Source organism: Thunnus maccoyii, chromosome 16 (assembly GCF_910596095.1).
Source record: "Thunnus maccoyii chromosome 16, fThuMac1.1, whole genome shotgun sequence".
In the NCBI taxonomy this organism is placed as follows: domain Eukaryota; kingdom Metazoa; phylum Chordata; class Actinopteri; order Scombriformes; family Scombridae; genus Thunnus; species Thunnus maccoyii.
Genome location: NC_056548.1, coordinates 14,843,557 through 14,865,837, shown reverse-complemented (window position 1 = coordinate 14,865,837; position 22,281 = coordinate 14,843,557). Strand labels below are relative to the sequence as shown.

The window sequence follows — 22,281 nt, the reverse complement described above, 5'->3', positions numbered from 1 at the left end:
TTGCAACCAACTCTGATTAGTGTTGTAAATTCAGATTTCTGTATTTACCTCTTGTGTCCTATCAGTGTTAAGACAATTCATTGGCTTTACTGCTGCTTTTTACAACTAGCAGTGAAGTTCAAGAGGACTGGTATTATCTTTCAGAATTGATAATTTGCTTTTATGTGGGCCGCAAGGTGATAACATTGTAACATTGGTGCGAGGGTTTCCTCTGGTTGTCTTCAAACATACCAAGAACAGGCAGTTTAGGTTGATTGGCATCTCTAAATTGCCCATAGATATGAATATGAGTGTGAATGCCCTGTGATTGACTGGCTTCCTGTGCAGGGTTTACCTCGCCTCTCGCCCAGTGTCAGCTGGGTCAGCTCCAGTCAAAACATTTTTTTTTTTTTATTCATTTAACCTTTACTTAACCAGACATTATTTTACGAGAGCATCCTGGCCAAGACAGGCAGCAGCACAATTAACAGGGTTGCAGACATAAAAAAAACATATCAATTTACAATGGAAATAATTTTGCAACAATTTCCAAACCATATTTAAACACCTAGCTCAGTAGTCCAGGCTTTAGGGACATCTACTATAAACAGAAGATTAATGCTCTAATTATAAATGGGCCATGTAACAATAAATTGAGATAACAGCATGCCCTTTGTCCGACATAACATTCACTTTTTGCGGAACCAGTTAAAATATTAAGCTCATTTAGGCCTACATTTTTGTAATAAATCCATCACAGATTACGTAGATGCAAACTAGGTTTTCACTCATTATTCATACAACTAAGTTGTTAATTATTTTGTACATCATTACATATGTTTATTTTGCATCAACATAGTTAGACAGATGCTCTTCAAATAATCCAGTTCATATAAATTTGTAACAGTATTCTCCTAAAGCAAAGCATTTGATGAAGCTTAATGTAGAATTTGTAGAATGTAGAATGTTTTAGATTTAGCCAGACAACACCTTTCTACTGTGATGGGTTTACCATCTGAGTCTTGTGTTACAAAACCTTTGAAAGGAGTGACAGACTGAAAATTGCAATGGCGTATCACTCGTCAGTCCGCAGTCGGCTCCTGCCAGATGTACTGTAGGTGTACTGACCATACATGACATGTGTTGATAATAAAATCAATTAAAGTCTGACTGCTGCTGCCTTATTACTCTTAGCACTAACATGCAATAATTTATCTTTAGTTTAGGAGGACAGAAATGATTAACTGGTATTACAACAAAGTTATTCTGCTACAAAATTAATCAACTATTCAAAAAGGCCTTTTAAATTCCTATTTCAGGAATATTTTATAACAGAAGATGTTCAATAATGCAAGATCGTTATTGTGTTGCCACATCTATGTCCAGAAGGAAGACAGAAACAGATGGAGATGGTCACAGGTACAGGTTACCATCTCCAGTCTGCCCCTTCGTTGGATCCAACATAATACTGAGTTGATATACCTGGTGAACTTTGGGTCCTTATTGAAGGCTGCATCAGCAGTTTCCAGCACCTGTCTTGTCTGATATTTGACCTCAATCCCTGAAGCTAATTAGACACTCAAGCATAATGTCAGCACTTTTGCTGTGAAGAACTCTCTGGTTGTAGGATTAACTGTCAAGAGCTGTCAACGACATGCATGTGAAAGGCATGATTTCATGCTGATGATGCTTTGAGGGTCTGCCAGGGTCTAGCTGCTGTTGTCAATTACAAAATAAAGCCTTGCAGTTTTGATATACAGTTGAATTCATAGTGTGTGTATTTTGGAAAAATAACAGTGTTCATTGATACCAAGGTTGCAATATGTTTGTGCCTGAGTCAGACTAAACTAGAATGATCAGAAAGCTTTATGTATATTCCCTCTAGTGATTTTAGTCTGCTGCCTGTATTTGTTATTTGTAGTTATACAAAACTTAGATTTCATCTTCTATACATTTCAGTGTTTCTCTGTATTCAGATGTGAATAATAAACTATATACTTTCATAGCATGCATCCCAGATCAATCAACATAATATAATAATATCAACATATTAACACATTTCTGACCCGCTTTAAGTAGCGTTGCCTCTTTGAGAATTTGTCTTTACTTTGGCTTAGGTGTAACTAAAAAGATTAGCTGTCATTTCCCTGCAAGTGTGTGTTTGTCTGTGTGTGTGTGTGCGTGCAGCCTAGGAAGTAATTATTACTACTTTATTTGTGATCAACACTAAACTTTAAGCTTTAGCAAAGGGCTGACTCCAATTTAGGTGCATAAGAGCCAATATACTGAAACTGCTAACTTCTATAGTACTCCACAGAATTTTACATACTTTGCCAGTGGCCATTGACAGAGTGATAAGAATTTGACAGTCAAATTTTAATTTTTATAGTCGCAGTCTTAGGTGCTTTCGTGTGAACACTGCAATCCAAACATCGACTGACAGGCCTGAGATGCTCCAAACATGGCTGAACAGTTTATGTCAGGTCACTTGGGATAGTGTTGTCCTCACTAGGGATTGCATAAGTCCCTCAGGAGACAACTCAAGTCATGCTCCACTGGAAAATCCTCTCACAGAAGATCAGTAAGAGGAATAACAGGTTAATGGAAAACAAATGAAACAGCAGTAAGTGGGTCATGTCCCATTCACACCATGTAAATGGCTGAGAAATGCTACTGTAGATCAGTTTGACAATAAAATCCTACCTCTATTTGTTTTTGTAGGATTTCAATCAAGGTTCAGTCAGAGCTCTGATATTAGTCCCCATTTCAAGCAAAAGTTCATTCTTTACACAAAAGGTTATTGTGGCTTTCACTGTATTGTAGGGTTAAGCAAAGACATGGATGTTATGAAAGGACACAGGAGAACATTTTGCCATGCAAAAAAGGTTCAGGTGCTTCTAGCCAGGACAGAGAAAAAAAAATAACTTACTGAAGATTCTTATTCATGCAGTCTTTATATTAGCAATGTTGAAATGAAAACATTTATTTGTTAGGTATGCAGCTGTGAAGCAAAGTTGAAGTTATAAATTCAGTTGCACTTCAGTAAAAATGCAAAACTGCGTACAGCACTTTGCATATTGCCTATTTTAATATATATGTACTTTACTTTGTTCCTGTTGTGTCTTTTCCTCTTTCTGTTTCTCCCAGTTGTGTGGCTGTGCTGACTGGAGGTAAGCCATGGAGGATGGGAAGCCAGTATGGGCCCCGCACCCTACAGACGGGTTCCAGCTGGGCATGATTGTTGACATAGGAGCCGACACGCTCACCATAGAACCACTGAACCAGAAGGGCAAGGTGGGTTACCACACACACACACACACACACACACACATATACACCCTGGCTTTCCATTTACAGGCAAAGTGAGTCCAACTGGGAAAATGGGCGATGGTAATGTTTTCCTTTCATGTGGTTCTGCAAGTTGATGGGAGAATTGCGTTCACTGAGTGGGTCACATAAATTGGGTGTTGTTTTCCTCTATCCCAGGAGGGGACTTACTACACACGCCAATACATACATTTATAAATTAATTTACAGTTTCATGAAGATACTGTACTTACAGTTTTTATAATTTTGTCAAACTGTCTGTATAAATTGCAATTTAAGGTTATAAAGGCACAGCAACACAACAATGTGTAAAACGTGAGAAACATGAGAGACCTCTTGTACAGAGGCATGAATAAATAAAAAGAAAAGCAGCAGGTGTTCTGATAGTGTTGCCTAGAGGGAGAGCTGCTCATTAGGAGGTAGAGGCCACCTGTTACACCTGAGCCATCATGTGTCCCCAGCAAGCAGGCCTCTGATGTTTACACCCGACATGTAGCAGTTGCTTTTGAATTTGTTTTGTTTCAAGTGCTCTCATCACAGCTACTGTATATGACTTTCACACAGCAGGCTTGCTATAGAAGGAATAGCACAGATGTATCTAGTATCATTAATGATGGCTCTGTTCCATGCAGCTGAGCCAGTAAACAATTATTATGAGCCAGCATGCAAAACACCAGGGCACTGTAACTGATATTATATACTATTATTATTATTATTACTTTTGTTATTAGTTACAGCTGTATTTGAGTGAAAATACCCCATTTAAGGACAATCTATTACTAATCATTGATAACTTTATGTTCCTCTATATGTCATATTCATGTATGAAGTATGAATTCCTTGCTTGACAAAAATATCTTAATTCCTTGACAAGTTACTTTTTGTCTAGTTTGAAACCTTATTTTCCTTGAAATATGTCTTCAGAAAAACATGTCTTTCCCTAGAAATACAGTCTCTTCTTTTTGAGAATCATTTTGAATCTTTTACAACATTTTTATATATTTAAAATTGATACTGTACTTCATTCTAATCTCAAGATAACACCAGTTACAAGAGACCTGTTGAAACAAAGTTGCATAGGAAACGGGCAATTATCTTACCCAATTGACAGAAGATAGCATAATATTAAAGCCTCTGGAAACGTGACTTGAAATCATAACAATGCATATATGATATCAAAGTTGAGTTTCTCATTAAGCATCCACAAAAATCTGAACGAAACTTAACATTCATAACTATTAGAAAACCTAGCTCTAAAACAGCTCATTTGGCTGCTCAAACCATTTCGCAGGACTGTGTGGGCATGTCCAGATCACGTTTGATTGACAGCTCACTTTCAGCTCAAGTACCACTTTATTTTCTATTCATTCACTAAAACGTTTTGCTGATATGGAATAAACTACTAAATCTATCAAATGGACCCTACTTGGTCAGAAAGCTTGACTGATTGACTAACTAGCAAAACAGGTTAGACCACCCAAATCTGTGTTTTTATTTAACTATACCTCCCAGAGTATGATGCTAATCGTTTTAGCATTCTCCATTCACATACATGAAAAGGTTAGCATAGCTTAAACGTTTTGCTATTAACTACCAAATCTATCAAATTGACCCTACTTGGTTGAAAGCTTTAATAATCCACTAACAAACTAGGTACCACCTGAAACTGTGTTTTTATTTAACTATACCTCCTGGAGTATGGCTCTAATCGTTTTAGCATCTTCCATTCACTTACATGAAATGGTAGCATTAGCTTTTTTATTCAAAACTTTTGAGCTTATTATCAACTACCCCAGTAGTCTACTAGTTATCTTGACTAATTACTATGACTAATTGACTAGAGTAGACCACACATATCTGTTTTTATTGAACTATACCTTCCAGACTATGAAGCTAAGTGTTTTAGCATCTTTCATTCACTTACATGAAACGGTTAGCATTAGCATTGCTATGCTACACTTTTGAGCTACTTATCCACCCCGTGATTAATACAGATTTGGATGGTGTACCCAAGTCTGCTAGTTAGCTTAACACAGTAAATTTCAAACCATATCAGGCTAATTTGAATTCTCATTCTAGCTAAAAGCAAAGAAAAGTGCAGTGCATTGTTTTCTCATGGGGAAGATGAGAGTACGTGTTGTGAAGTCAGTCTGGCCAGATAGCCACGTCAATCATATTTCCCTTAAATATGATTGGGCAGGTATTTATTACGTAATAAATTCCCTAGTTTAGCCCCGCCTAACTGCAACCCTGTAACAAGGGAAGGGAGAGAAACTTTTTAAAGAATTACATAGGCTATGTCAAAGGCTATGTTCTCATACTTTTTATGTATTTACTATATGCACATTAGATCCCAAATTACATGATTAATAGCCAATCATGGATTTGCCTTTCCAGGGGCTTTAAGACTGGAGCAGATTTGAATAAGTAAGAATTGAAGCTCGCTTCGAATAGCTGTGAACTTGGACTGATCGTCGCAATGCATAAACTCTGCCCCATTTAGTGAGGAAATAAAAGGCCCATTGAGTATCTTTTTTTACTGCAGTGTTGAGCTCATTAGTGCCTCAGCCTGGTTGTCTCTTCTTTGTCAGTTTTATTAGTTAGACATTTCTCACATTATTGTTATTGTGGCTGATGTGAGCCAAGTTACTGTAGAAAGCACACAAAGCAGATTCTGTTTATGCCAACAGCCTATTAGTGGTAATAAACCATGCATCATAGCACAGACTGGGTCACACTCACACACACAAGCAGTGGTATTTATATCGGAAGTGTATAATGAAGATGTAAAGAAGTTTATTATATTGATCTATAGGTAATAATCAGAAGGTCATTGTTCTGCTTTTACCATGTCACTTGGTCCAATTGCCTTCCTATATGTGCAGCGTCAGTAAATTCCGTGGGCCTGTTTAATTGTTATGGTTGGAGTTTGGTTGGTTTTAATAATACAGTGACTTCATTGGTTCCCACAAGATCAACACAGAGCGCCACCACCGTCTCTTCTGTACCACACACACACTCACTTACTCACTCAGGTGTTCAGATCCTGTTGCTCTCCCACCAAATTATTCATTATCCTGCCATGTCCCCCCTTGTTTCTCTCACAGCCGGCTTGTTCCATTGAGTTTATTTCCATTAACTCAGACTCTTAAACAATAGAGTGAGAATATCAGTAACTAATTTAGCCTGGGAACATGTAGCGCCAAACATCATTACTGTGATCTTTAAGCATGATGAATGATTCATGTTTATGCATGCTTGCTTAGCTATTTTATGACTTTTTAATATGTATTTTTTTTTAATGTGTCTGCTACCAAACATTTGTTTTGTGTCGTAAGCTTTTCAAAAAAACAGAAGTAAACATTAATAATCTTGTACATGTTGACACAGATAAGTAGAGACAGTGCTACTTGTAGTAAGGCTATCCATCCTGGAAGCCATTTTAATGTTGTAGTAAGGAAAACTATTTATGTTTCAGACCTTTCTTGCTCCGATGAGTCAAGTCTTCCCTGCAGAAGATGATGTCAACAAACATGTCGATGACAACTGTAAGTTACAGTAATGCTCAGTCGGTTATTAAGTCCATTTTTACAATCAACAAGAGCTTTTTTCCCAGGAATAATTATATTTTATTTGTCTTGTCTGTTTTTTCTCTCTTTTCAGGTACCCTTATGTACTTGAATGAAGCCACTCTTCTCAACAATGTCAGAGTGCGGTACAATAAAGACCACATCTATGTATGTTTTCTTCTCCTGTTATACTTGTCTACGTTAGCACCAGTATAATGTATTCTGTATATGCTCTTGCCACAGTTTAACGCCACTGCTATCCAGTTGCATCATAAGTAGATTCTTGATGGAGGACAGAAGGAGAGAGGATCCCTATCCTTGTTCCCCTGAGGGAAAAGTGCCAGGTGGTAAAGAGGGAAGGGCTAGCAAAGGGTCACAGAGTCAGACTGGCAAACCCAATCCTGATCCCAGTCACTCATTTAGGAAATGAGGGACAGCTGGTAGATGGGAAAAGTAAGGCAGGGAAACAAGTTAAGGCGTGTCTCACCATCCTTCATTGGACTCTTTTTCACCTCTGTTGTCTCTCATTATTCAATAATTGATGTATTTTTGCTATTTATGTATTAACCTCCTCTGAATGCAGTGACACTAATCCTACCTATATTTATATCTTTACAGACTTATGTGGCCAACATCTTGATAGCTGTGAATCCTTACTGTGACATACCCAAACTATACGGCCCTGATGCCATCAAGTCATACCGAGGGAAGTCACTGGGCACTCTGCCACCTCACGTCTATGCTATAGGTGAGAGCTCACACCTAAAAGTAAGAGCTAAAAAAATAAGTAACAGGTCTATGTGAAACACATTATTTTTAAAAAAATGATAAGCACTGCAAGGTTACTTTCTAAAGAGACTTTAAATGTTATCCTTTATTAACATAACTGAATTGAAACATTTTCATTTGCTTGTTTGTTTCTTGAGGGGATTGGCAGGCTTCACCTTGTCTTTTTGTAAGCCTTCTTGTAAAAGTCATTCAAAAGTAACAACATGAAATTGAGCCCTGATTATTCCCTGTAGATGCTGTTATTTGCACAGTACTACACTGTCATGCTAGAAAGGCAATTAATCTGTGATATGTTTTTTTTTTACTTGTTTGTTTTAGCTGACAAAGCCTACAGGGACATGAAGGTTCTAAAAATGAGCCAGTCAATCATAGTTTCTGGCGAATCTGGTGCTGGAAAAACTGAAAACACCAAGTTTGTTCTCAGGTATGAGCCTACATGACATGATGCGTCTCATTTCTTCCCTTCATCCTCACCTTGTGCCCTCTCCATTCAGGTTATGTGTTGAAAAATCTCCCTCTCCCTTTCCAAACCAAGATATTTCACCACCATACCTTCACTGCACTGCATTTAGAACTACTAATATACCTTGCAAATATCTCACAAAAAAAGATGAAGAGTAGTAGAAGGTAATAGAAGATTAAACTGGATGCAGTTGCATCAAAAAGACAACTCTCCTCACACTTGCCATCAGCCTTATATGAGTCACAAGTGGTATTCTATTCCATAGTTTGTTTTTTCAACTACCCATCATAACTGTGTCTGTGAAGGGTGATGCCAAATGTTACAGAAATCAGAATAAAGGTTTTCAGAATTGTTCAAATTGGATAAAAAAACCCTTATCCACTGCAGTTGTATGTCTGGAATGTGTTAGTGTGTCACTTTGTCATGTCATAGCTGCTTTGGAAGTGAAAACATCTGTTATGTAGTAATCTTTAAACTTTTGACTTTCTATTTTTATCTTCTGGTGATTTGCTGTATATATTCATTATTGTTGCTGTTCTCCTAATTTCATCCACATCCTGTAGATATCTGACCACAACATATGGAAGTGGTCAAGATATTGACGAGAGAATTGTAGAAGGTAATGCATTAACAGACTAATAACTCATCAGTACTGTATGTACTGTGTGGAGGCAGTGTGATCCTGATTGTGTTTTTCCTATTCAAACTTCAGCAAATCCCCTTCTTGAGGCCTTTGGAAATGCAAAGACAGTCCGGAATAATAACAGTAGTCGCTTTGGAAAGTTTGTGGAAATCCACTTCAACGAGAAGGTAACAGATGACCACTGATTATGTTCTAAGTCGATCTGTTGTTGTTGATCTGTTGTATGCTGTGTATGGACCATGAATTGTAAAATCTGCTTTTAAAACCTGATTCTTCTCCTGTGTCACCAGAATGCAGTCGTGGGCGGATTCGTCTCCCATTACTTGTTAGAGAAGTCGAGAATTTGCATGCAAAGTAACGACGAGAGAAACTACCACATCTTCTACAGGCTGTGTGCTGGGGCATCTGAGGACATCAAGAAGAAACTGCACCTGGACTCTCCAGACAGCTTCAGGGTCAGTGAGCTCAGCCACACAGCAGCATCTTCAGTTTCAGTATTTGTCAGAAAAAAAAACACATATGATATTGTCACCCAAGATCAGCAGACAAGACAATATAATTTTGATTGTGTCAATAATTTTGTCTAGACTTTGCCAATATGCAGTTTTAATTAGTTATTTGGAGCAAACATGGGTTGGCAGTTCTGTGGAAGCCCACTAGATGTCACATTAGTGTATTTTTAGTGGTATCTTGACACAAGTCAAAACACAAGTCCTCTCAAGCGGAATCAAAAAATCCCTTCAGTAACAAAATATTTCAAAATTGAATTATGCCCCCGCCCCAAATGCAATTATCAACACAGTGGGTGCAGTCAGAGACCATAAAGGTGTTTATCCCAGCCGTTATTTTCTTCTGCATGCTCTACAAAACAATACTTAATGGAACAACAAGCAACTCGAGCTGTTCCTTTAGATGTTTATCATAGTATCATAATATCAGGTCCCTTAGGTGACACCCACATCAACTGAGGCAATTACTTCATGCGATTCACTAGAAGACAGCTGTGAAGCAATATTGAAAGACAACAGTAAATCTTTCAGATGATGAAAATCAATACAATAATCCCACCAAGAGTGAAATGCATTTATGTTATTTCTGATACATATTTGATTTGAATTACATATTTTCTGATTTTAATTCATGAAAATACTAATTTTATTTAAATGTTTTTAAGCTGCTTTTTCTCTGTTGCAGTACCTGAATCGAGGTTGCACCAGATATTTCGCCAGCAAGGACTCCGATAAACAAATCATGCAGAACCGCAAGAGTCCTGAGGTAATATCAAGTTCTGATGTAGTGTAATCACTCTAATCTGATACATTATTATTTTACTTTGGATGAGTAAGTGTCTAATGTCAAGAAAATAAAAGTAGTTTTCTATCCTTTCCTGTGGAATAAATGATTAAGATAGATATAGAGTACTGTAAAGCAAATCCCAGATCATATTTAAGTAAATCAGTTGCAGGTTAAAGGTGAAATTATATGCAAGAATTGGTCAGTAGGAATATTTTATGCCAAGAAATTAGTTCAGGTCTGTGTATTTGAAGAATTATGTACAACATGAAAAAGAACCAGTGCCTTGTTGAGTTGAGCTGCAAAGCCTGCAGGAAATGTGTAATTAATATCAAGAAACTATTAGAAGAATAAGTGTGATGTGTTGCTCTCTCAGGGACTAATTATGAATGTTCAATTCACTTCTTGTTTTCTAAGATGGAATGATATCTTCTTTTATGCTGATCACATTTCTGGAAAAATCAGATGAAGTAGTGGTAAACAAAAGAGCTTTCAGGTCACTATTAATGGATTTACTCTTAATGGGTTTTATTTAGCCTAGAACATCAGGAGCAGTACAATGAATGAAATGTATTTGACCTTTAAGGGAATTCATAACCTCTATTGTTTGAATAGTCATTCACACTTAATTATGCTTTTTGTATATAACGGTTTTAATGTATTGATGGAAGTCATGTAAGCTGTGTGGATGTAAGTACATTGTGTGCCATAATTATGATGCTAATTAAGTCATCGTGCATCTTTCTGTCCCGCCAATCGTCTGTCTTATATAGGACAATAAGGTGATGTTTCTTTTTTTATCAGGGCTTTGTGCTCCCTGTTCTTTATCCTGTATTTTTTCCAAAGTAAACACTGAGACCCTCAGGTTTTACGTACTGCTCTTTGTAGTGTAAACAGGGAATAAGAGTGCATGCTTCCTCTTTGTCTGCATGTGTCTGACAGGTTTGAGTGGAATTGGTGCTGGGTGGTGCTTAAATGGTAAAAAACAAAGGACATTTGCTTATTCAGCTTGTTTCAATCATACAATACAGGGCTGTACAATTATAGTATATGGTGGTTTTTTTCATAGTTCACAATCAATATGTGTTAAAGATTGAAATGTATGTTACAATCAGGAGTAAAAATGTAGTCATAATTGTGCAGCCCTTGTTAATTATCACTATATGATTAATCTACGATCTTGACTCCTTCTATTCAGTGAAATTTCACACTGCATGCCTGTTCTTTCTGCTTTCATCATTCCTGAGATATTGCAAAACACTACACTGGCTCTGTCTTTTCTTGATGCATGAATAGTTGTCAAGACATTTGGAAACAAAACTACTGAAGCAGAATAGCCTTAGTTCATAGGATGGTGTGTTTGCTGTGGCTGCTGGTGGAGGCTAATTTAACAAATTGGTCAAATATTTTGGTTTATTGAATGTGCAAAGTCCACGTTAAACACGTGGCTTTTGTTGTTAAGTATGGGCTCTTGTGCTCAATTGAGAATCAGATTTACTCCGTATTTAAGGAAAATTAGATTAAATCACTTAAATACAGAACTTAGATTGCTATTCATAAATTGCATCTTGTTTGAGTAAATCTGAATTGAATTCTCACACATCGCCTATTTCTCTCTGTGATGTCTGTTTAGTTTCTCACTCAATTGTATGTTTTGCAGCATGTAAAGGTTGGTGCACTGAAGGACCCTCTTCTTGACGACCAGGGTGACTTTAACAGGATGTGCGTGGCCATGAAGAAGATTGGTCTGGATGACACTGAGAAGCTGGATCTGTTTAGGGTAGTTGCTGGAGTTCTGCACCTGGGCAACATCGACTTTGAGGAAACAGGAAGCACTTCAGGTAGGACAGATGCTGAAACTAGAGATCTTTACAAGAGTTTTAGGGTAATCTGTGATCACTTTCATGTCCTTTGCCCTGTATTTTCTGTCTTTTTTGTAGTTTTTTAGCCACAGCCAAAGTGGTTATCACTGCTCATGTAAACCACCAACATCGTCTTATTTTTTCCAGCTTTTCTGCCGCCAGAAATAAGAAAAACTTAACTTTCTCTTCAAGAAAGTTAATTGTACAATATTTTATGAAGTTAATATACAGTCAGCTGAAATGAACTGAACAAATTAGCTTTTTCAATAAATATGATCTCACATATTTCTGCAGACGTGTGTCATCAGATCAGTATAAGATTTTTAAGAACAGATCTACAGTATGTCCTTGGATATCACCATAGTTTAGTCTGGAGATAAATAAGACTTTGGTTACCCTGGCAACCATGATATCTCTCTCTCCTTGTCCTTTCTTGCTCATTCTTTCCCTTCCTCTCTCTGCAATCAAGGTGTTTATAATTTATTAAATAACTATACTTTAAAACTTTCTTCAGGGCAATTTTCAGTATTTTCTCACCCGCTACAATTGGTGTTAGCTCTTGCATTTTGTACACTATACCTTACACACAGTGAACCTGAACACCAGCTCTGCATCAGGTTGTTGATTTCACTTATTCATAGCTATAAGATCTAACCATTCACTCTCCAACCTATGAACGTCTCTCTGCTGTTTTTTGATGGGTCCCAAGAAAGTAAAAAAAAAACTTGACTATGCATGTTCTATTTTGGGACATAGCTATAAAACTCTGCTATGTCTGCAAAATCAAATTAATAAATCATGGTCTGTAAAGTGTAGATTCACTACTCCAACATCATCATCCAACATCGAGTTACAGTTACAGTACAGTAGTGTGATCACATTGCGGTTTTGTTATGAAATGTGTTTGTAATCATTTCCCTTAAAACCTGCTGATAGGAATTTATAAAGTACAGTTGGTACAAAGAAAAATAAAGGTATTTTGCAGAACCGTGTATTGTAGTTGGAGGATTATTAAGGCTTACATGTCTGTCTGTCTGTTTCAGGCGGCTGTGTTCTGAAGAATCAGTCCGGACAGACTCTGGAGTACTGCGCTGATCTGCTTGGTCTGGACCAGGATGATCTGCGGGTCAGCCTCACAGCAAGGGTCATGCTCACTACAGCAGGGGGCGCCAAAGGAACAGTTATCAAGTAAGAGCAAAAGCATTCCGCTTTAAAAACCGGTGACCCTTTGCAACTTTTGTTTTTTGGAGAAGAAATGATCCTCTTAGTTTTGTCCAGAAGCCACTGTTATTGTTTGTTGATAAAAAAAACTGTCAGCTGTACTCTCCAAACTAACTGAAGACAATGAGTTCATGATAGATTTGTAAATGCCTGATGATCCTCAGACAGAGATTAACGAACAGGAATTTAAGCTAAGCAGTTGTTGCTGTACTTATCAGTATTAAACCACAACATACTAACATGTCTTTATTGTGTAAGACATTTAGATTAAATCCTCAATTAAGCCTTACTTCATGGTCTTAGTATGAAGAGAGAGTATGGTTGATCTAATTATTTTCTGCAGGCAAGTGCTCTGTGAGTCTGTGCCTCAAACACCATTGCAACCCCCAGTGTAAAACTGACACACTAACACAAATGTTGACAGATTTTGGCGATATCTTGCTTAGGTAAACTGTAAAAAAAAAACACATGTTCAGAGGAGAATATGGTGCAGTATCGTCACTGCTCCTGTGTACTTTGGTAGTGATGTGGTGTTTGAGTGATGGGGCCAGGTTTGGTAGATTAATATTTCAGGAAGGCCAGATGCTGGCCTGGCCTGGAAGTGTTTTCTCCACATAAATAATGCAGTCTGTATCTGAGGAGGCATGCGAGCATGGCTGCACTACAGTGGAGGAGCAGGTGGAGCGAAGGGGGCTTGGCTTTGTCATTAAGCCCCAGACAGATCCAACCAACACTTGGGAGGGTGAGGGCAGCTAGAGGGCGGTGGATGTGATGGTATCAGGGATGACTGAGTCTCCAGCTAGTGTGCATATGAAACATTGCTATGGATAAAAATGCCTGTCAGTGAGATGAATCGTAAATATTGCATGTGTTATGGCATTCAACTCACCGCATGGTGAAACGGAGAAAATGTAGCTTACCCTTTGTTGAGCTTCAGTAATGATAGGTGGACTGTTTGAAATGGATGAGGTTTTTTTATGAGGACCAGGTGGGTGGAATATCAAAAGAAAAAAAGCAGACAAAGATCTATCATAGCAAAAGACAGACCTTTTTAATTTCAAATTCACCTTCTTCCCACCGGGGACGGCTAAGGTGAACTCTGGGCCACTGTGGAACTGCACTTTGTCCATACAGTCAGCCCCTTCTAAATAATTTAAAATAAATGGTGTTAAATTGCCATTAGAGAGTCTAGTTGAGTTCAAGGTTCATATTTTAGTTTTAATACCTTATCTTTGGCTCAGAAACTCTCATTTGAAAATCATTGCCTACAGTAGCTTGAATATAGAGATCAGAAGGACAATGGCACTATACAGCACAAACTGACACAACTAAACTTTTGCTACCATATGAAAATTGGGTTGATTAAAAAAATAAAAAAAGAGGTTTAATAAGAGACCAGAATGTCCCAGTTTCTGACTGTCTGTCACTGCCCCACTTTGTGTGTCCCCCCAGGGTGCCTCTAAAGGTGGAACAAGCAAACAATGCCCGCGATGCCCTGGCCAAGGCAGTGTACAGCCGCCTCTTTGATCATGTGGTCAAACGAGTGAACCAGTGTTTCCCCTTCGAGGCTTCCTCCAACTTCATTGGGGTGCTGGACATCGCTGGCTTTGGTAATAAAATGCAGTTAGTCTTCGATAAAATGTGGAAGTTGTAATTAAACTCAAGTCAATGTGTAGATTCACATTAAATTCATCTTACTCAAAAAGCAAATTCATGTAACACAAACTTTAAAACTTGAGTTTGTGCAACTTTCCAGGTTGACTTAATTTTGCTGCTGTTTCATTGGTTTGTTTAGAATTCAGTCTAATAAAGAGACACTTGTCTGTGCAGCATGTTTCTCTAATGCATATACTCACTTCATTACCAGGGCTCTTGCTTGTTAATTAATTTTCTTCGTCTGCCATAATTAACACAGGCTTTAAAAATGTTCATTTTGGAAATTAATTTAAATATACTGCATGTTTTTCTTCCCATCTCTTAGAGTATTTTGAACATAACAGCTTTGAGCAGTTCTGTATCAATTACTGCAATGAGAAACTGCAGCAGTTCTTCAACGAGCGTATTCTGAAAGAGGTGGGTGAACAGCGTCTAGATTAAGGTGATTTGGTGTGATACTTTTCTTTATACTGGGAAACCTGCCAGTCTTGTCACTCACAAGCCAAACTTACTGGCTCTTTTATTAGACAGGAACCACAGAAGTGGTTGGCACTCTAAGCTTCTCTCTCTCCCTCTTGCTGTTTTTTCACGTGTATTTTCCCTCCATCTCTTCTGCGCTCTTTCATTAGAATGCTAATTTCTCAAGGGACATGATGAAGCCTGTTTCTCTCCTGTGATCTCTTAACGTTATTCTCTTCCAAGGTCTCCAATTAAAGCTCCACAATTCTGGTTTAAGCCCCCTTTTCATTATCTGAATCGTGTGTTGTCGGTTTAATGTTTTTTGTTTGTTTTTTTGAGATGGATAATGTTCTGAAGCCACTCCAAAAACTCTGAGCAAATTTGCACTTTTTAAAATAAAATACTCTTTTTACTTGTTAGTTTTTGACTTTTGGTCATGTCTGTGCAGGAGCAAGAGCTTTATCAAAAGGAAGGGCTGGGAGTGAATGAAGTGCATTACGTTGACAACCAGGACTGCATTGGTAAGTTCTTCTGTGCCACCTTCCCTCCCTGCACCTCGTTAATCCTCAGACTCTGTGCACTGATTTAAATTTCACTCCTTCACTTCTCAAAAGTTCCCTGCTGAAAATTAAAAAAAAAACTATTGAAGCACCGCATACTACCAAATAAAAGAAAACATAATGCAGGACTTTGATCATATGTGTCTCTAATGTTCTTGAGTTTGAGCTAGTTTCTCAAATGACTAAAATCAAAAGTATATGTGTGTAGGAGTATGTGCATTGATATCTCCATGTACTGTATCTTTACCATCTGTGATTCTCTGGCATGAAAAAAAGTGACAATCAGTGTCACTTTAAGTGTTGCCTTTGAGGGCTTGTGCTGCAAAACACAAGATGTACTGACAGAGACGCTGCCGTCTGGAGAACCCACACACAACAAATGTATTGAGGATGGTTCAAGTGTAACATCAGCTCACGCACATGGTATTCATCTGGGCCATTCCTCATGCTCAGGGCTGGTCATCAGAGCAGTAAAAATACACCTGTCAGAGGGACAAAAATACTGATTTCTCATTATCCAGGAAGTTTGTATATCCATGTATCTGAAGGGAGCAAACATAATGAGTATTTGTGGGTTTTATGGCCTCTTTTGTGCTACAAGAAGCCCGGAGAAATGATACCCCTTGTTTTTGTTGTTTCTGTCGTCCAATGAATCCTCAAATAAATGGGATGAAGTAGTCAGTGTATCAAGGTGAAGCAGTCTGATTTGTATTTCAAAGGCTGTGATTATTCAGGTACGAGGTTAACTGACAGCCGTGAATAACATTTATGACTTGCAAATGACCGTTTGGGTTAGCCATTAATTCACTCTTCAATCTTCAGGATTTATGCACAGGTGCTTGTTCATGCAAATTTTTTCTGGGGTCCTTGGCTATTAGATGATATTCTAAACACAGCATTCCGTATGAATAATTCAGATATATGGCTAAGTGAGCATCCTGATGAACATGTTTTGTGCTTTGAATATTCACATCCAGAAACAGTAAACAGTGGAAATTTCCAAGAAATCTCACATACATAAACTGAATGTTTAGTGATTTTTTAACCTCTGTATTATAATCGCCACTGAGATCTACATCTCACCCGTTCCAAAATACTGCAATAGGGATTCATTTGTTTTTTTTACTCTTTGTAAACATTAGAGAAAGTTACGGGTAGGAAATATTGCCAGTTTGGACATATTAAGAAGACTAATTTCCAGGTTGTGTCCTGAAAATATGAGGCATCTTAGAATAATTGATATAGAATGAATTAGTATCCATAGTGTGGTTTGCTATACAGTACATTGTAGAGCTGAATTGAATACTGAATACTGTTGCTGATACACATATAATTATTGTTTCCAGACCTAGTGGAAGCAAAGCTGGTGGGAATCCTGGACATTTTGGACGAAGAGAACCGTCTTCCTCAGCCCAGCGACCAACACTTTGCACTGGCTGTTCACAACAAGCATAAAGACCACTTCAGACTGACGGTCAGACCTCTAAGCTGTACTCTCTTTCCATCACCCTCTCTCTCCCTCCTTCTGTCTTTCCCACCCCTGCTCTCTCTTCAGTACTCTGCTTTTGTTCTCTTTCTTTGTGTATTATGTTCTTTTGTGAGAGCAGGGAGATGAAACTGCGCATTGGTTTTGTCATTGTGATCATTTTTACTCTGCCTGTTTGTAACAGCAATTTTTGTGAATGACGCACAGTCCCAGTTCCTCCCTCTGTCACCGTCTTTGTCGCTATTGTTCATCACTCTGCCAGTATCTTCGCAAGCATGAAATCCTTTTAGAAATGTAGCCTTGACACCAATTCAAATTGAAGATTAGAGGAGCTAGCTGCAGCCACACTCAACTGCAGGGAGTTATTACTCAAATAAAGAATATTTTATACATTTAATAGGGGATAAGACATTAATCTTAATGTAAAGTGCTTGAATTTGCTAACATTTCTGCTATACAGTTTTCACTTCAAGGATAATTTATAATGGCTCTCCTCACTGATGAAGCTAATGGAGTTTAAAAATGTTGGGCGCTACATTTTAGTTTTTATTCAGAAGAATACTGTTGATAATGGATTTTTGGGGTCATTTGTAATACTTTGGCCTCATAAGAAAAATATGGCATTTAAAAATATATCTCAACTGTTTGCAGTTATTATTGTGGATTCATACATGTAAAGATGTTAAATAACTACAAATGACCTTGTATAGAGTTTGTGAGAATATGCCTGTATTTATCACATAATTTCTGGCTTTTTTTTGCTGGATTTTACTGCACCTCATTGAATTGAGTGTTTCGTTCCCCAAACTCATTCAGTAGTGTTGTGGATAAACAAGATTCTTCTGTAGAGATAGCGATGGATGGAATTAGAAATCAATACATATGTGTTTTAGCACTGTCATTAAATATGATTTACTTTCTTCTTCTCCCTCTCAGGTTCCCAGAAAGTCGAAGTTGACGATTCACAGGAATCTCCGGGATGATGAAGGCTTTATCATCAGGCACTTTGCTGGAGCAGTCTGCTATGAAACAGTAATTATTCACACAGATGTTATTATATAGGGATATACGGGCAGGGTAGTATCCACAAAATCAAATATTATAATATTTTTCACCATAGACCTCCTAAGACAGTGTTAGTAGTAGTTAAAGCTGACTAAAAGTCTAAAATTATAGTTTAGTGGCAGCCATCAATGACATATCACAGCAGAAGCAAAAAATCCGGATGTTTTGGAAGTTTTATGTTTTGTAGCCTTTTCTTCATCCAACCTTCATATTTTTGTTCCCTGAAACACATTTGTTGCCGTAGCACAAATGTCACAACAATAAGTGCATTATCCCTACGAAGGCTGCTTCTATAATGTGCATTTAGAGGCATTTTGGCAGTATGGGGAGCTACAAGGATTAAGGCATTCTTTCTTTGTTATCTGCATTTTGTACATTTGTATAAAAGTCTGCCAGTATATACATGTATGCATTTGTGTTTGTGTGTGTGTGTGTGTTTGCCTGCCTGTGTGTGTGTGTCCACACAGACTCGGTTTGTGGAGAAGAATAACGATGCCCTCCACATGTCCTTGGAGAGCTTAGTGTGTGAATCGAAAGACAAATTTGTTCGACAGCTGTTTGAGAACTCCAATACCACCAAGGACTCCAAACAGAAGGCGGGCAAACTCAGCTTCATCAGCGTTGGCAACAAGTTCAAGGTCGGAGTGACTGTTGGAGTTTGTCAGTTTTGATTGTTAGCGTAAGAGCAACTGAAATAAAACCTGCTCATGATTAGTGCATAATAATAGATTTAAATTTTTACATAATAAATAATAATTAGAAAATAAATTGTAATATTTCACACTCATGATGAATCCAATAAGACACTTAAACGCTACTGTCTTTTATTTCAAAAGACATGTGAATTATAATTAGATTAATTTTATATTTGCATTTTTAAAGAGTTTTTGTCCTACTGGATCTGTGTATATAATCCAAATTAAACATGCACAAAAATACATGAAAACAAAATCCAATTAAATAGATGTACAATTTGAAATACACATTGCTGCTTTATTAAATGTTTACAGGTTTAAAAGTGCAAAATATTGTGTTTGCAAGTATTGCAAGTACAAGTGTTTCACATTGCTCCGTTAACTTTTTTAGATTCTTTTTAGACCCTCCTAACTCTAATCTCTAGACCTGTTCTGTAACTTTTCCCCTTTACACTCTTCTTCCCATCCCTCTTTCTTCTCCCTATTCAGGGTTTCCCTCTTAGATTTCTTCCAGTCTTCCTCCTCTTTCCTCTGAGAAAACCTTCCTTGGTGGATAAAGCTGGATAAAGTCTGCTTGAAGTATAATAGAGAGGAGATGAGAGAAGTAAATAAGAGAAAGAAGGAATGAGACAAGTTCAGAAGTGTGTTGAGTGGAACAGTAGCACACAACTTTCAGCAGCATGTCTTATGTTTCAGCAGAGACCAAGAAATCCAACTCCTGTGTTATTTTGTTCTTCATTTTCCTATATGTGTTGAGGCAAAGTGAAATTAGATCTGTTTTTTCCATCAGATAAAAGCTGTTTGTGCATCATTTCTAAACTGCATCTTTTTCTACAGACTTGACGTTTCTTTATCACTAATTCAGCTTATTTGCTTTTATCCTTAGTGCACCAGACACAAGCACAAAGATGATGTGCATGTTTCAAAATGGGAACAATAGCTAGAATGCGTTCAATACGGAGAGGAAATGTTGGACTGAGTGTGTTCCTTCCCTAACCTGTTGACAAGGATGTGTGGCGCTCTCAGCTCACGTGGAAACAGCTTTTTATTATATGCTGTAGAAACAAATCATTTAACATGTCCTTTTGTCTGCTTGCATACACAGACGCAGCTGAACCTGCTGCTGGAAAAGCTTCGCAGTACTGTGAGTTTGAGTATTTTGCTTTTCTCAGAATGAAAATAATGTAAATCATCCTTTACAACACAAACAGTATGTATTGTAGATGAATGTCCTCTCAGATGCTAATTATTGAGATGACAGATACAGGATGAGAAATACAGCATACAGTGGTGAGACAGATGGATTTTTCCTGATTAACATTTATGTTTGCAGGGCTCAAGTTTTATTCGCTGTGTAAAACCCAACCTGAAAATGGTTAGCCACCAGTTTGAAGGAGCTCTGATTCTCTCACAGCTGCAGTGCTCAGGTAGGACCAAAAACAGTGTGTGCAATATGTAGAATTAGTTTTAAGTTGTTTTATTTACGGTTTATAATCTTTTGGATGCATAGTGGACCAACTTAAGTAGATTGTCCCTAAAGTTGGTCATTCTCATCCCTCCCGCACTTGTATTATTCGCTCTAGCATATTTAGGACCTACAGTCTATTGGTGGAGATACAGGAGGCGGGCAGCAAGTACCCAATAGTAAAAATATTTTAAATCCAGCTTTGATGCAATTTTAGATCTGGAACTGAATATTGGACCATTTTTCAGTTCTTTGTGGGAAGTAATATTTATTATACTATATTTGAGTGCAATTTGTCATGATTTTTGAGTCAGTTTCTGAGTCATTTAAAATAATTTTTATGTTTTTATACGCAAATGTTGCACCTGCACTTTGTGCACTGACTATACTTATATTTGGAGGTCTGCTATTTGCTTCTCGTTGATTTAAAAATCCATATAAAGAGCGCTTAATTATTCATTTTAAAGTCGATGCATACTGCTGATTGGCACAAAGTTAATTTGATCCCCTAACAGCCTGTGTGATTGTGATTATTTATATCAAAGACTTTCACTTCTTTCACGTAGTTTTTCTATACTTTGCCCCTCTCCTGTGGATATAGAACTGCCCTCACTTACATGCACACACAAACACACACAGTAGACATTGATAAGGTGCTTGTCAGGGATAAAACAGAATAGTGCATGCTGTATGTAGGGGAACAGAATTCAACTTGCTTGCATTCCAACTCATAATGTCTAGACTGTCAGTAGTGAGAATGTTTTAGTGTACTGTAATTTATAAGCCTTTTATATGTCAAGAACACTTTTTCTTGGTTTGTTTCTCTTGATTAGGAATGGTCTCAGTGTTGGACTTGATGCAGGGAGGGTTCCCCTCCAGAGCCCCCTTCCACGAGCTCTACAACATGTATAAACAGTATATGCCCGATAAGCTCACACGACTGAATCCACGACTCTTCTGCAAGGTGGGAATACTTAAATAAAATAGTTTAATTAATTGACAAGACTTACTTTTCTCCCCTATTAGAGCAATGTAAAGTGTATTGCCGAGTTTAAATAACAAGCTAATCAGTTTAAAATAAGGCCTAATTAGTTGTGTAATTTGTTCAACGCAAAAAAGCCCATAGCCATACTGACACATTTGGGAAATGATTAACTAATGTAAACAATTTTGTGCCCTAATTTCTTAACACATATATGATATTGCTGTGTGACTTAACATGAATTTATTCCTCTGTAGGCTTTGTTCAAAGCTCTGGGACTGAATGATCATGACTTTAAGTTTGGATTGACCAAAGTGTTCTTCCGCCCTGGAAAGGTACAAAAAAGTCAACAGAAATAATCATGCTCTACTGTTGAAGGTTATTTTGTGTAGCTGCAGCTTCAGAGAACACAAAAATGCCCCAAACTAACGATTATAGCTTAATTACTGATTGTGTGTTGTATGTCTGTGTGCGTACGTCAGTTTGCTGAGTTTGACCAGATCATGAAGTCTGATCCGGATCACCTCGCGGAGCTGGTGATGAAAGTCAACAAGTGGCTGGTGTGCAGCCGCTGGAAGAAGGTCCAGTGGTGCAGCCTGTCTGTCATCAAACGTAGGTTGACTCCACTAAACAACAGAATTCTCAATGTATTACTCAAGCTGCCTCAAACACACCAACACACAAAAATCCCTCACTGGAAAACAATCCACATCTCAGAGAGTATTTCCTACATGAGACTTTTAGACAAAAACTGCAAATGAATAATT

The 22,281-nt window shown here is 37.7% G+C and overlaps 1 protein-coding gene across 2 annotated transcripts in view; it reads left to right on the top strand.

Moving 5' to 3' along the window:
- Positions 1–22,281, top strand: part of myo6b (myosin VIb) — a 39,203-nt gene that overhangs the window by 1,651 nt on the left and 15,271 nt on the right. For both annotated transcript variants that reach the window (XM_042389395.1, XM_042389394.1), the window contains exons 2-23: positions 3,127–3,273; positions 6,785–6,854; positions 6,970–7,043; positions 7,494–7,623; positions 7,983–8,088; positions 8,691–8,746; positions 8,840–8,937; positions 9,061–9,225; positions 9,965–10,045; positions 11,724–11,904; positions 12,969–13,113; positions 14,599–14,756; positions 15,128–15,219; positions 15,710–15,782; positions 17,168–17,295; positions 18,244–18,339; positions 18,840–19,010; positions 20,173–20,211; positions 20,401–20,494; positions 21,366–21,496; positions 21,772–21,849; positions 21,997–22,126. In XM_042389395.1, coding sequence (XP_042245329.1) covers positions 3,157–3,273; positions 6,785–6,854; positions 6,970–7,043; positions 7,494–7,623; positions 7,983–8,088; positions 8,691–8,746; positions 8,840–8,937; positions 9,061–9,225; positions 9,965–10,045; positions 11,724–11,904; positions 12,969–13,113; positions 14,599–14,756; positions 15,128–15,219; positions 15,710–15,782; positions 17,168–17,295; positions 18,244–18,339; positions 18,840–19,010; positions 20,173–20,211; positions 20,401–20,494; positions 21,366–21,496; positions 21,772–21,849; positions 21,997–22,126 — 2,413 coding nt within the window. In that variant the 5' untranslated portion in view covers positions 3,127–3,156. The remainder of the gene's footprint in view (positions 1–3,126; positions 3,274–6,784; positions 6,855–6,969; positions 7,044–7,493; positions 7,624–7,982; positions 8,089–8,690; positions 8,747–8,839; positions 8,938–9,060; positions 9,226–9,964; positions 10,046–11,723; positions 11,905–12,968; positions 13,114–14,598; positions 14,757–15,127; positions 15,220–15,709; positions 15,783–17,167; positions 17,296–18,243; positions 18,340–18,839; positions 19,011–20,172; positions 20,212–20,400; positions 20,495–21,365; positions 21,497–21,771; positions 21,850–21,996; positions 22,127–22,281) is intronic.